Consider the following 12,938-nt stretch of genomic DNA (forward strand, 5'->3'; position numbering starts at 1 on the left):
ATCTCTCTGAACTTCAATTTCTCAATTTTTCTTTCCTACATCGTGCTTCTGGTGTTGTACTTGAGGAGTCTTTGCCTAAATAAGATCACAAATATTTTCTTCTATCTTCTCTCTAGGAAGTTTTATAGTTTGTATTTACAGCTCTGATCCATTTTAATTAATTTTTGTTTATGGTATGAAGAATGGATGGATGTAATGAGACTGGATAGAATCAGTCATGAAGGGTGTATTGGATGAGAAGTGCAAAGGGTGGATAGAGCCTATGGAAAAAAAAAACATAAAATTAAGGGTTAAGTAATAGGTATTGGGCAAAAAAGACACAATGCATTGTCTGAGAAGCAGCAGGAAAATTCTGAATAATCAACACTGCCTCCTAAGATAAACAATGGAAACTGTCTTAACTTGGATGAGGTCACTAGTGACCTTACGAAGAGCATTTACAGTCAAAACAAACCATTTCGATATCGGAACTACATCTAACTAACCACTTTATAGGAATTCCCCCTGTGGAAGCAATAAGTATCAAATTCCTGAGCACTCTTAAAGGTCATTTCGATAGGCACGGGGTGGGGGTGGTGAGGGGGATTCTGGGCTTCCCGACACTGAGGATGGCAGAGGCATAGCCCAGTCACGCCCCTTGGGGCACTCCGGAATGAGGTCTTGGGGTCGGGGACAAACCCTAGGAATCACCGCACGCTAGAATATCAGAATCCGTGTGATGGCCAGGTTTGGCACACTGACACCTCATCGGGGAGGCAGCTGGTTAAACTACAGCGGAATGCAAAGGCGAGGATGGAAATCTCTGCACTAGGGCAATCCCGAGCTAATTAGGGAAGTCCCTCCCACCCGTCACCCCTCGCGTGACTTAAGGGGGAAAGGCGTGAGGCGCGGGGCGGCGCACCCCAATCTCGAGTCCAGCTCCTCCCAGGCGTAGAGCTCCTGCACTTACCCTGTCCTAGGTTGGGGATGTGTAAAGCCACTGGCTAGGGGGATCGCGGGTGCTCCTCGTCCTTTCCCAGAGGCCATGCTGGGAGCTCTGGACAGACTGCCCCGACCGACTGACCTTTCGCTTCCCCACCCCAGCAGCCGGAGGCTCACTTCTGGTCTAGCCAGCAGATCTCTCCCACCCCACCCGCAGACGCCGGCTTGCCCGCCCCTCCAGCTAGTCGTAAAGTGCAGTAAAAGCGCTGGCGTTTTGCGGCACCGTAGGTGAGGCCAGCGGCGTGCATGTTAGCTGTGTGCGAATCGTCGCTTTAGGTACCTATCTTTTCGGAAAGGCTGCTTTTAGCAATTTGGGGACCCAGCTGCAATTCTCTCAAGGGCAATTGTGTGCTCCCAGGTTAGTGTAACGAGAAAGAGCGGGGCAGGGTTGTTTAAAAACACTCATTCCAATCCTTCTTTAAGAAGAGTAGAGTAAGGTTCTCAAGACCCCGCTCGTGACTTGCCTTCTCTCCTCGTACTATTTTGGTTTTCATTTTCATGTTCATCACTAGATTTTAGGTATCCTCGGTGTAGCTGACACTTGTTTTTCTTGTTCACTTCGTCCTGCAGCCTCCCTTCCCCCTGGACTTTGAAATGCTTTACCTGATCGGCCTGGGCCTGGGCGATGCCAAGGACATTACAGTCAAGGGCCTGGAAGTTGTTAGACGCTGCAGTCGAGTGTATCTGGAAGCCTATACCTCCATCCTGACCGTAGGGAAGGAAGTCCTGGTAGGTGCTTAAGGTTCCAGTCCCGGGGAAGAAAGCTAACAGCCGATTTTCATTACACTAAGCTGGGCGTAATTTTCAGTCTGCTTGTTGAAACCTTTTAAAACACATCCCCCGCTCATTAAGGATCTAAAGAATACAAGAATGGAAATAATACAACAACCAAGTGACTTGGAAAATGAAAGGGTGCTTTGTCTTACTTTACAAGTCTAATTTGGTGGCTTTCTCCAGTAAATAGGAAAGGAAAGTTACTTTACACTCCTGGGGATAGTTATCAAAATCCCTTATTTCATGAGATAGTCAATTTTTTTCTGAGTTGAGTGCTAATGAGGTACAGGCATAGCGTTAATGAGTTGGTTATATATTCAGAAACCAAGCTGAAAGCTTCTCCCTTTGAAGTATTTCCATAGGGAATGGTAATCGCCTTTCTGTCTGTATTCTATCCAGAGACGTCTTACCTTTTAAAAAGACTCCCTGTAAGGCTTAGACACATACTCTTGTGTATATTGAATAAGCCTGGGACTTAATAACCTTAGGATTTGTTCATTTATCATGCATTTAGCTGGCTCTTGTTAAGGGCTCAGTACATTTTGGAGGAGGGGTTAAGTAGTTCATGTTCATTGTCAAACTCCAAGTGGAATGTAAATTAAGACCAATGGAGTGTTGGTCATGTTCTAGGAGGAGGGAGAGGATTTTAGAATTGTCTGGTCGCTCAAGGCTTCTAAACAAAAAAATAACCTAGAGAATTTCAGGTCTAATGCCCTCTCAGATTCACAGCTGAGAATTCTGGTCTCTTGCTTTAAAATCTTAAGGAATTAAGGACTGCTATTTGAATTGGTATTGATACGAAAGTTGCGTGTAATGACCAGCTTTGATTTGTTGACTCTGATTTGTTAGAATGGAACCAAAGTGTCTAAGCTCAAGATAATAAATATTCACTCTTATCAGTGATTAAGGAAAGCTAGAATGGGCTTAAATTCATCTAAGAAAGTAGAGACAGATAACAAACATATCAACATTTTTTAGGATAAGCTGTCAGGATTTGGCTTAGAGGAAAGTTTGGACCTGACTTTAAATCTTCTCTGTTACTTGTTACCTTATAACCTGGGACAAGTCCTTTAACTTTAGTTTTTTACTTTGTGAAATGGGGATTAAAATGCCCACCTCATAGGTTCTTAACCTAGTGCCTATCACAAAAGTGTTCAGAAGTGGTAGTTGATGCACACATTTCTAGATTTCTCTAAACCTCAGTTACTTCATTTGTGAAAATAAAGATAATAACCAATTGGAGGCTTTATTAAGATGATGTATTTGAGGGTGGCCCAGTTGGTGAAGCGTCTGACTCTTGATTTCCGCTCAGATTATGATCTCACGGTTTGTGAGATCGAGCCCCGCATCAGGACTCTGTCTCAGTGTCTGTGCACGGTCAGTACAGAGCCTGCTTAGGATTCTCTCTCCTTTATCTGTTTCTCTCTGCTTGAGCTCTTTCTCTCTCAAAATAAATAAATAAACATTAAAAAACAACATAAAAATATCTATTTGAAAGTGTTTTGTACATTTTAAGTGCTAACTAAATGGTAATGTTGTTTGCTGTAATTTTTTCAAGTATTCTTTTCCCAAAAATGTAGAATTGGGGCTGGGCCCAACCTCACCTACAGGTGAATTATGTGTACTTTATTAAGATGCTAGAATATCCATTCTTCTACAATAGTAAGTGCTAATATTTATAGAGTACTTACTATGTGCTTTTCTAAGTGCTTTACAGGTGGAACAGGATTATTACTCTACACTTAACTGTTCACAATTTACAGGCACAAAGAAACCTGTCCAAGGTCATACAGACAATGAGCGATATAGCCAGAATAGGAGCCAAGGCAGTCCTGAGTTGAGAACCACCACTCTTCACCTTCATACCATACAGTGTCTCTGTATATTCAGGAATAGATCCTAGCTTCACAGAATAGTAAGAATTCAGAGAAAGGTAGAGTTCGAGCAAAATGGTCAGTTTTGAATCTTCGTATTAGAAATTTCATTGGTCGGTTCTTCATGACCTTCTCCAAGTCCTTAGTTCATGTTTTTCCCTGAGCAACTTTCTGTGCGACATCAACCACCTTTAGTGACTCTTTTCTAGAATAACTTAAGGTATAAAAATAAATTCATGCCTTATATTGCCCAGTGAAATATCAGAGCCACTTTCTCTTCAGTGACTTCCTTTTTGTTTCATTTCTACCTTTTCTTTAAACAAATTGATTTTTAAAAATTTTTGACATGTGCTCACACCTGCATATACAACCCAGTCTCAGTTACTGGATAATTATTACACAATGGGGAAAAAAAGATTGGAAAAATCAATTTTCTGCAGTGAACATGTGCTTTTTTTTAAATCAGTAATTACACAAAGTAAAAAGGCATACGTAGATTTTACTAAAGAAATTTGAAACTTATCTGTTCTTACATTGAAAGCTATTGTTTTCAAATTGCCAAAAAGCTAGTATTGTTTATATGTTCTGTATTATTCAAAAGTTAATTAGAGACAGTGAATCCAGGAAAGAGTTTTAGTTTTGGTATAAACACTTCAAATTTCTTTAGGCACTTCCTGTGAATAAATTATGATGTTCTATGCCAATTTGGTGTAATACACCTATAGTGTCTTATACAAAGAAGTAAAAAGTATGATCTTTGTTGTCTAGTGGTTCATGATTTATTTGTGTTATACCCAGGAAAACTTAAATAATAATGGAAGATTTAAGTAACAATTCATGACCACAGTGAAGGAAGAAACTATAAAATTACATCGCTGGGAAGAACTTAGGTGATCTTACTTAAGCCAGTGCTTGTTTTCATGAATTAGGAGAAGCTGCCTCAAGTAGTAAATAATTGCTAGTTATTTATTCTAATTGAAATCCGTATTAGAAAGAAGATAACTTCATGGGGCACCTGGGTGGCTCAGTTTGGTTAAGTGTCCGACTTCAGCTCAGGTCTCCTGGTTTGTGAATTTGAGCTCCACATCAGACTCTCTCCTGTCAGAGCAGAGCCTGCTTTGGGTCCTTTGGCTTCCTCTCTCTCTGTCCCTCCCCTGCTCACACTCTCTCAAAAATAAACAAACATAAAAAAGAAAAATCACTTCAGTCCATGGTGGTCAAGGAATACTACAGAATAGTTGGAATTTAAGCTGTGTCTAAAAATAATGCATCCTAATCTTTTTGTTTTCATGATGTAGAATGAAAATGGCAATATTTGCACAGCTCTGCAGGGTAAATAGAGAAAGCAGTTAAGGCCAGAGGGGGCTAACTTTGGGACTCTAGCTACCCTGCAAAAAGCAGAAGAGATCACTAAGCTCTGCCTGTCTATGACTTATTTGTAATACATGTGATGTTTTGTCATCATCCCGGGTTCTGTGACTTTGGACAATCCCTTTTCTGTAGTCTTTTTCTTATCTCTAAAACAAGGTTAAAAATAGGGACTATCTCCTAGATTGTAATGAAGATTGAATGAATTCATATGCATAAGTTCTTAGAACTATGTCTGACCCCAGAATGATCCTAATGTAAATGTACTATAAATACTGTTATTATAGATAAGACTTGGCAAAGGGAAGAGAAGGAGACAGTTATTATAGATAAGATTTGGTAAAGGGAAGAGAAAGAGCATAGCATTCTTTACTGAAGAAAAAAATAATTGGGAGCATAGGCATGAAGGAGACAAGCATAATAATTTGCTATACTTGTTCTTGGGCATCACTCAAATAACTCGTATTTTTCTGGTATATGTGTTCTGTCTCCTTTCTTCCTAATCTACTTCAACTGGGTACCAGCACACTTCACGTCCTGTCTTCCTATCTGATGGCTGTGGAATGATATTGGAGGGACAGATGAGAAGACAGTAAAGGACTTCCCACTGAGAAAGATGAGGCAACCAGCTATGACCTTCATTAATTTCCCCTCTGTCCTTGCCCTAAATCTGAACCTGTCTTTCCTCCAGTCTTTGAAAATGACTTGTTAGGGGTGTCTGAGTGGCTCAGTCAGTAATGTCCAGCTCTTCGTTTTGGCTTGGGTCATGATCTCACAGTTTGGGATTGAGCCCTGCATCAGGCTCTGTGCTGTCAGCATGGAGCCTGCTTGGGATTCTCTCTCTCCCTCTCTCTCTGCCCCTCTGCTTGCATCTCTCTCAAAAAAAACAAAGGAAGGAAGGAAAGGAAGGAAGGAAGGGAAGGAAGGAAAGGAAAGAAAGGAAAGAAAGAAAGAAAAGTTCTCTTCCCATTCAAGACTAAGTACATATGTTGTTGTTGTTGTTGTTGTTGTTTTTCAGACTTCTTCCTCTTCCTTCCCCTGAAACTTTACTCCCATCAGTCATTCTTTCTTCTTTATGTTTGGTCTATCTTAATATGCTTCTCCCCTGAACCTGAAACCATATTCAGGTATTGTCCCTTCTGAAAACTCTCCCCTTTAATTTTTTTTTTTTTTTAATGCTCATTTTTGAGAGAGAGAAAGAGTGCAAGTCGGGGAGGGGCAGAGAGAGGGAGACACAGTATCTGAAACAGGCTCCAGGCTCCAAGCTGTCAGCACAGCCTGATGTGGGACTTGAACTCATGAACCGTGAGATCATGACCTGAGTCAAAGTCATACACTCAACCGACTGAGCCACCCAGATGCCCCAAAACCCTCCCCTTTTAAACATCTTTTCTCCATAGTTATAATCCTATCTCTTCTTTATCCAAAGTTTTTGAAAAAGTAGCATACCTTTATTGTCCCTACTTCACTCATATCTCCTACTCCTGGAGCTAACTACCATTCCTCTGAGATATATCTGTTTGTTGAATAACTATTTGATAGCTGAGAATGCCAGAAGATAGTTTTCAATTCTTAACTGTTTTACTTCTTTTGACGTACTTGCTCACTCCTTGAACTGGCTTTTAAGACATGACTTTCTTGTGGTTTTATTTGTACTTTTCCATTTTTTTCAGTCCCTTTTGTAAGCCCTATTTGTATTTTCTTTCTTTAAATGATATGGTGTGTGTGTGTGTGTGTGCACGCGTGCTTTAAGATTTTGTCTTCTTGTTTGTTTTTGTATCCTACTTCTGGCCCTACTTTTCTATTTTTTTGACTAGGTAATACATTATATGGCATAAAATTCAAAAGATACTAGGGACACCTGGGTGACTCAGTCAGTTAAGTGTCCAGCTCTTGATTTGGGCTCAGCTCATGATCTCATGATTTGTATGATCGAGCCCCATGTAGGGCTCCGTGCTGAAAGCATGGAGCCTGCTTAGGATATTCTCTCTCTCTCTGTCTCTTTCTCTGTCTCTGTCTCTCTCAAATAAATAAAAAATTAAAAAAGAATTTAAAAGATACTAAGTGTGGGCGCCTGGGTGGCTCAGTTGGTTAAACGCCCAACTTCGGCTCAGGTCATGATCTCACAGTTCGTAGGTTCGAGCCCCGCACGGGGCTCTGTGCTGACAGCCAGCTCAGAGCCTGGAGCCTATTTCAGATTCTGTGTCTCCCTTTCTCTCTGACCCTCCCCTGCTCACACTGTGTGTGTGTGTGTCTCTCTCTCAGAAATAAATAAAAACATTAAAAAAAAACATAAAAAAATAAAAGATAGGGGCACCTGGGTGGCTTAGTCCGTTAAGCGTCCGACTTTCACTTAGGTCATGATCTCGCGGTTCGTGGGTTCGAGCCCCGCGTCGGGCTCTGTGCTGACTGCCAGCTCAGAGCCTGGAGCCTGTTTCAGAGTCTGTGTCTCCCTCTGTCTCTGACCCTCCTCTGCTCACGCTCTCTCTCTCTCTCTCTCTCCTAGAAATAAATAAAAATATTTAAAAAAATAAAAGATACTAAGTGGTATATACATTGAAAGATTTCTATACCTGTTCCCCTTCGTACAGGCAGTTATTACTAATTTCTCATGTATCCTTCCAGAAATACCCAAAAGTAATTTTAATTTTGAGCTTTTACCTTCTCCCCCTTATACAAAACCTGCCAACTTAAAGCAAGAATGAATTTTTTGAGTTTTACCTTCATTTTCATGGAGGAGATGAGGGCTGATATTGTATACAAATTAGCTTATGAGTTATTTGATAATATATAAATTTAAAATTATTTGTTAAAATATTATTGCTCCCCCTCCACCACCGCCCCTTCCATGACTCTTAATAGATTCCATGCTCCTATAGCACTTAGGAGCTATATAATCCCTACTAGACATTATAAGCGACGAGACAGGCCTATATATGTCTTATTCACCACTGTTTGCCAACATCAAGCATAGAGTTTGGCTTGGAGGTTGTGTATGAGAGATATTCTTTGAGTGAGTGAATAAATAACTGAGTAGGTAAAAAAAAATAATATCAGTTTCTTACTACTTTTTCTATCTCTTCCCTTTTTTATATTTTTTAAAAAGAGCATCAGCTGTTTGGTTATACTGGAGTGTTTGAGGGTATATGTACACAGGTATGCATGTGTGGATACTTTTTTTTTTTAAATAAACATTGTGTTTAAATTAGGGAAGTGTTTCTTAGGAAGTGAAAATATGGAGGGATACATGATGGAAGTCTTGAAGAGAGTGGGGTTTTCTGTTGGTTAGTCATAAAATACTGGATCGGATTTAGGATTACTGCTAGTGTTAAGCTAGTTGCATGTGATTTTTTAATTTTTTTAGTTATTTTAAACATTAATTTAAAAATGTTAGAAGTTCAGGAAAAAAATCGTTTCCTTCGGTTTTCAGTAATCACAGTATGTCTTAGATATATGTGAATATAAATGTTCTACCGCTGATAAGTTTTCTGGGCACATGAAATTAAAGTAAGGTGTATACAAATGAATGATTAAGAAAACATACATGATAAAAGTGAAAATGAAAATAAAGAGAACAGTTTTTATCTGTAAAAACATCATTGTCATTGGGAAATTCTCGAACATCTCTTGTGAAGAGATGTTCTTTTTTCACATTTCAAGAACAGATTCTAGTTAAGTATTAGGAAATAATTATCAGAGTTGGAACTACAGCCTTTATCTTCAAATGCTTAATCATTTGTTCATTTACTCTTTTGCTTGACAAATGCTGTTGAGTCCCAGGTAACGCTTCTATTACAGCAGTCCTTGTGATGTTTAACTTCTGTGACAGTCCTTGTAGCTCAAACTTCTCAGCATGTACGAAACAGCATTTGTCTATGCATCCACTTTTGCTATATTTGAATTACATATTACTTCACAGGAAATCAGTTAATAAGATTCACGACTTTGCATAATAGTTTGTAACCACTGCCACATGACCACTGGCACACCAGTTCTCTCTCTGTACATGCAGGCTGCCACCCAGTAAGGTCAGCCTCCTGGGTTTATTCTTTAGAGTTGAACTTAAGGGAATTGGTTCACAAAGCAGTTTGTGTGGAGGCTTCATATATACTTAGAATTATTTTGTTTCCCCTGCAACTCTGCGTTTTTAGCAGGAAGTAAGAAATGTAGTTTTATTATTATTATTTTTCATTTTAGAGAGAATGAGTGGGGAAGAGGCACAGAGGGAGAGAGAGAAAATCTTAACCAGGCTTCCTGGTCAGCGCAGAGCCTGTGTGGGTCTTGATCCCGTGATTCTAGGATCATGACTCGAGCCAAAACCAAGAGTCTAACATTCAACTGATTAACCCAGGCGCCCTGGAAATACAGTTTTCAGTCAGTCTTTCCTGCAATTATATAGGAATGTTTGCTGGTTCTGTAATTGACTAAATCTTAATTTCTTTTTATTTATCATTGAAGTTACCTTTTATTTTAGCCAGTGTCCTATAGGTTTTCCTATGGAAAATTTAATAAAACCCAAATTACCATGTATGTTTGTAATATTTAATATATTCATTCTTTATTAGTATATTTGTGTAATAAGACTCATGCAAACATGAGTTTGCTGTTCATTCTACAGCTTCTGCCTGGTCTCTTAGACTCAGATTTAGAGATAAATTTAAAATGCAGAAAGTCTCAGATGTTAGGAGGTCTACCTCCTCTTGGGATATTAACATAGCCCCAAAGAGTTTAATTGCAGCATGTGGTAGAGTGCTAGCTCACCAATGAGTCCTATTCAATGATCTGTGTCTGGATAGTTGCCAGAATTTGCACCAGCCCCAAAGATATGTGTGTGTGTGTGTGTGTGTGTGTGTGTGTATGTGTGTGTGTGTGTAAATGGTCACCTGCTGTCTCATTTTGATATTGGACTTAAATCTGTAGGAAGAGTTTTATGGAAGAAAATTGATTCTTGCTGATAGAGAAGAAGTGGAACAAGAAGCAGATAATATCTTAAAAGATGCTGATATCTGTGATGTTGCATTCCTTGTGGTTGGTGATCCATTTGGGTAAGTCAAAGCAGGTATTTTGAATTTTAATTTATTTGCTTTTTATTTATTTATTTATTTTTTATTTATTTCTAGGAGAGAGAGAGAGAGACAGCGTGAACAGGGGAGGGTCAGAGAGAGAGGGAGTCACAGACTGAAACAGGCCCCAGGCTCTGAGCTGGCAGTCAGCACAGAGCCCGACGCAGGGCTCGAACCCACGAACCGCGAGATCATGACCTAAGCGAAAGTCGGACGCTTAACCGACTAAGCCACCCAGGCGCCCCATTTATTTGCTTTTCTTAAAAATTGGTAAGAATTATTCTACTTAAAACCTTTTACTTTCCACTGTCTAATAAAGGACTCTTTACCTAGGCTCATAAACTTTCATTATCTGTGAGATTAATGAAGAAAATCTGCTTGGGGGCGCCTGGGTGGCTTAGTCAGTTAAGCGTCCAACTTTTGCTTAGGTCATGATCTCGCGGTTCGTGGGTTCGAGCACCGCGTCGGGCTCTGTGCTGACTGCCAGCTCAAGCCTGGAGCCTGTTTCAGAGTCTGTGACACCCTCTCTCTCTGACCTCCCCTGCTCATGCTCTCTTTCTCTCTCCTAGAAATAAATAAAACATTTAAAAAAAATTAAAAAAAAAAGAAAATCTGCTTGATAAGGATGTTATCATATGTAACTTTACATTAGTTATTAAGGGTCTTTTCTAAAGTTTGTATCATTGCTTTTACTATTCTTTTAGAAGATAACTTAGGACATCAAATGACTTAGCTAGTCTATCATTATTAATAAGTATATTGCATTATCAACAGTTATACCTACCATTTATTTTGCAGGTAAATTGCAAGCATCTTCTGATTCTTTTGTCCTAGCCTTTTTCTTTCTTAATCACTTCATATTTAACAATATTGTCACTTTACTTGCCTTGAATTTAAAAATCTGTCAAGCCTCAGATTTCAATTTCTTAAATCCCTTGGGAGCTCTGTTCTTTCCCCATTACTAAAAAGATGGGTTTCTACTTGTCTAGTCAAGCATCATCAATCTCTAATGTCAAGCTAAACAGAGGAGTTCTTTGTCTCCAGCTGGTGACCCAAGATTTATGTCACAGATTTAAGGAACATAAGGACAATTAAATCACTATGAACTCACCACCAAGGATGTTTTTCAAAAAGAATGGAGTTACATGTGCATGTGTCTGTCAAAAAAAATAATTTACTTCAGTATGGTGTGCCAGAGATTGTGTTTCTTTATTATATTTGGTTGCAAATGACATTGTACATTCACACATTTAAAAATGACAAATAGTTTGTTTTAGCCTCTGACATTGTTTTCTGTAAGAGTAAGTCTTCCTCCAAATTAGCAGTACCTGTTCTTCCCTTATTTATTTTTCAGCCACAAAATAGTAAAAGTGATGAAAAATTCTATATATAAAATGTCTTGGAACTCTCATAGGATTTTCTCATTATTGCACTGGACTCCTGCCAAAATTCCATATAATGACCCCTTTTGAACTCACCAAGCTTTCTTACTTGATGGGTATCACGATTCTCACAGCCATCTAAGAAGAGCAGGCTCAGAGTCACTGTTGACTTTCCTGGCATCGAGTCACTGACAAAGCCCAATAAAGCAGTGCTGCTCAGCGTGAGGGTTACAGACCAGAGCTAGCCTACAAATGTCCTAGGCCGTGATAAGAACTGCAGAAATTCAGAGTAAGCATTTAGAAATTTTATAGCAATTTTTAGAAGTAATTTTATCTCTGCTGACTCTCCTAATAAAAATTTGGAGTTTATGTTTTCTATTTTATTTTCCTAATCATTAATTTTGATTGCATATTACAAAACTATTGTTCCATGACCATTTAGAACTTAAAGTATTGGCCTTTTCCTAGTTAGTTTGAGAAGCACTGCTTTTTTTTTTTTTCTTAAGTAGTTTATTGTCAAGTTGGTTCCCATATAACACCCAGTGCTCATCCCAACAAGTGCCTTACTCCGTGCCCATCACTCCCCTTCTGCTCTCCCCCACCCCCATCAGCCCTCAGTTTGTTCTCAGCATTCAAGAATCTCTCATGGTTTGCCTCCCTCCCTCTCCCCAACTATTTTTTCCCTTCTTCCTCATGGTCCTCTGTTAGCTTCCTCCTAATCCACTTATATGGAGAAGCACTGCTTTTGACCTTTCTTTTTTTTTAACCAAAATTTTTATATCTTTTTATTCCCTAGTTTAATATAGTAGGCTTTTGTCTGGTCCAGGTACAGACTTTTAATTCATTACCTATGTTGTAGTCAAATGTATATTTGTGAAACCACAATTTGAAAATCTTATTTGAGCTCAGAGTGAGAAATACTAGCTCATTCCATTGGCCAGAGATGAAAGGTACTGTCTAACCTGCCCTTCTACCAGTATCCTGGCCCTGCTATACTGGTTGGGCCACACTCATGCCAACCAGTTTGCTCTTCCTCCATCATCTTGCTTTCTCATTCTATACATCTGTTCAAACTCTTCCCTTCATCTCTAATACCCTTTGGTATATTTCTGATTGTCAGAAGTGCAGCCATCTTTTGAAGCTTAACTCAGACATGATAGTCTCAGTGATGCAGTCTCTTATTACCCTGATCAGAAGTTCTATCTGTTTCTAACTGCTGAAATATTCATATGAGTTTTCATACATTGCCTCACAATGTATTTTTTTAATAAATATATACCTCTACCTTTTAGATTTGTAGGCTGTCCTTCACAATTGTATCTCCCTAGTTTTCCCTCACAAGATAGTGTGATAATTAAATATTAATGCAAAGAGTTTGATATTTTGCCTGGGGTCACAAAGGAAGATGATGCATATCGTGGACTGACTTTTTCCATTCAACAATTATCTTTGGAACACCTGTCTCATGACAGGCACTCCTACATACTGCATATATG

The 12,938-nt window shown here is 39.2% G+C and overlaps 1 protein-coding gene across 4 annotated transcripts in view; it reads left to right on the forward strand.

Moving 5' to 3' along the window:
* Positions 1-1,201: 1,201 nt before the first annotated feature.
* Positions 1,202-12,938, forward strand: part of DPH5 (diphthamide biosynthesis 5) — a 38,753-nt gene continuing 27,016 nt past the window's right edge. For 3 of the 4 annotated variants that reach the window (XR_005527094.1, XM_039224981.1, XM_039224983.1), the window contains exons 1-3: positions 1,210-1,339; positions 1,552-1,710; positions 9,918-10,042. Coding sequence is in view for 3 of the 4 variants with exons in the window: in XM_039224981.1 (XP_039080912.1) it covers positions 1,576-1,710; positions 9,918-10,042 (260 nt within the window). In the remaining variant the exon portion in view is untranslated. Of the gene's footprint in view, positions 1,340-1,551; positions 1,711-9,917; positions 10,043-12,938 lie in introns of all 4 variants that reach the window. The other variant, XM_039224982.1, reaches the window with a different exon arrangement.

This window comes from Hyaena hyaena, unplaced genomic scaffold, assembly GCF_003009895.1.
Source record: "Hyaena hyaena isolate Hyena2069 unplaced genomic scaffold, ASM300989v1 scaffold_1835, whole genome shotgun sequence".
Classification (NCBI taxonomy): Eukaryota; Metazoa; Chordata; class Mammalia; order Carnivora; family Hyaenidae; genus Hyaena; species Hyaena hyaena.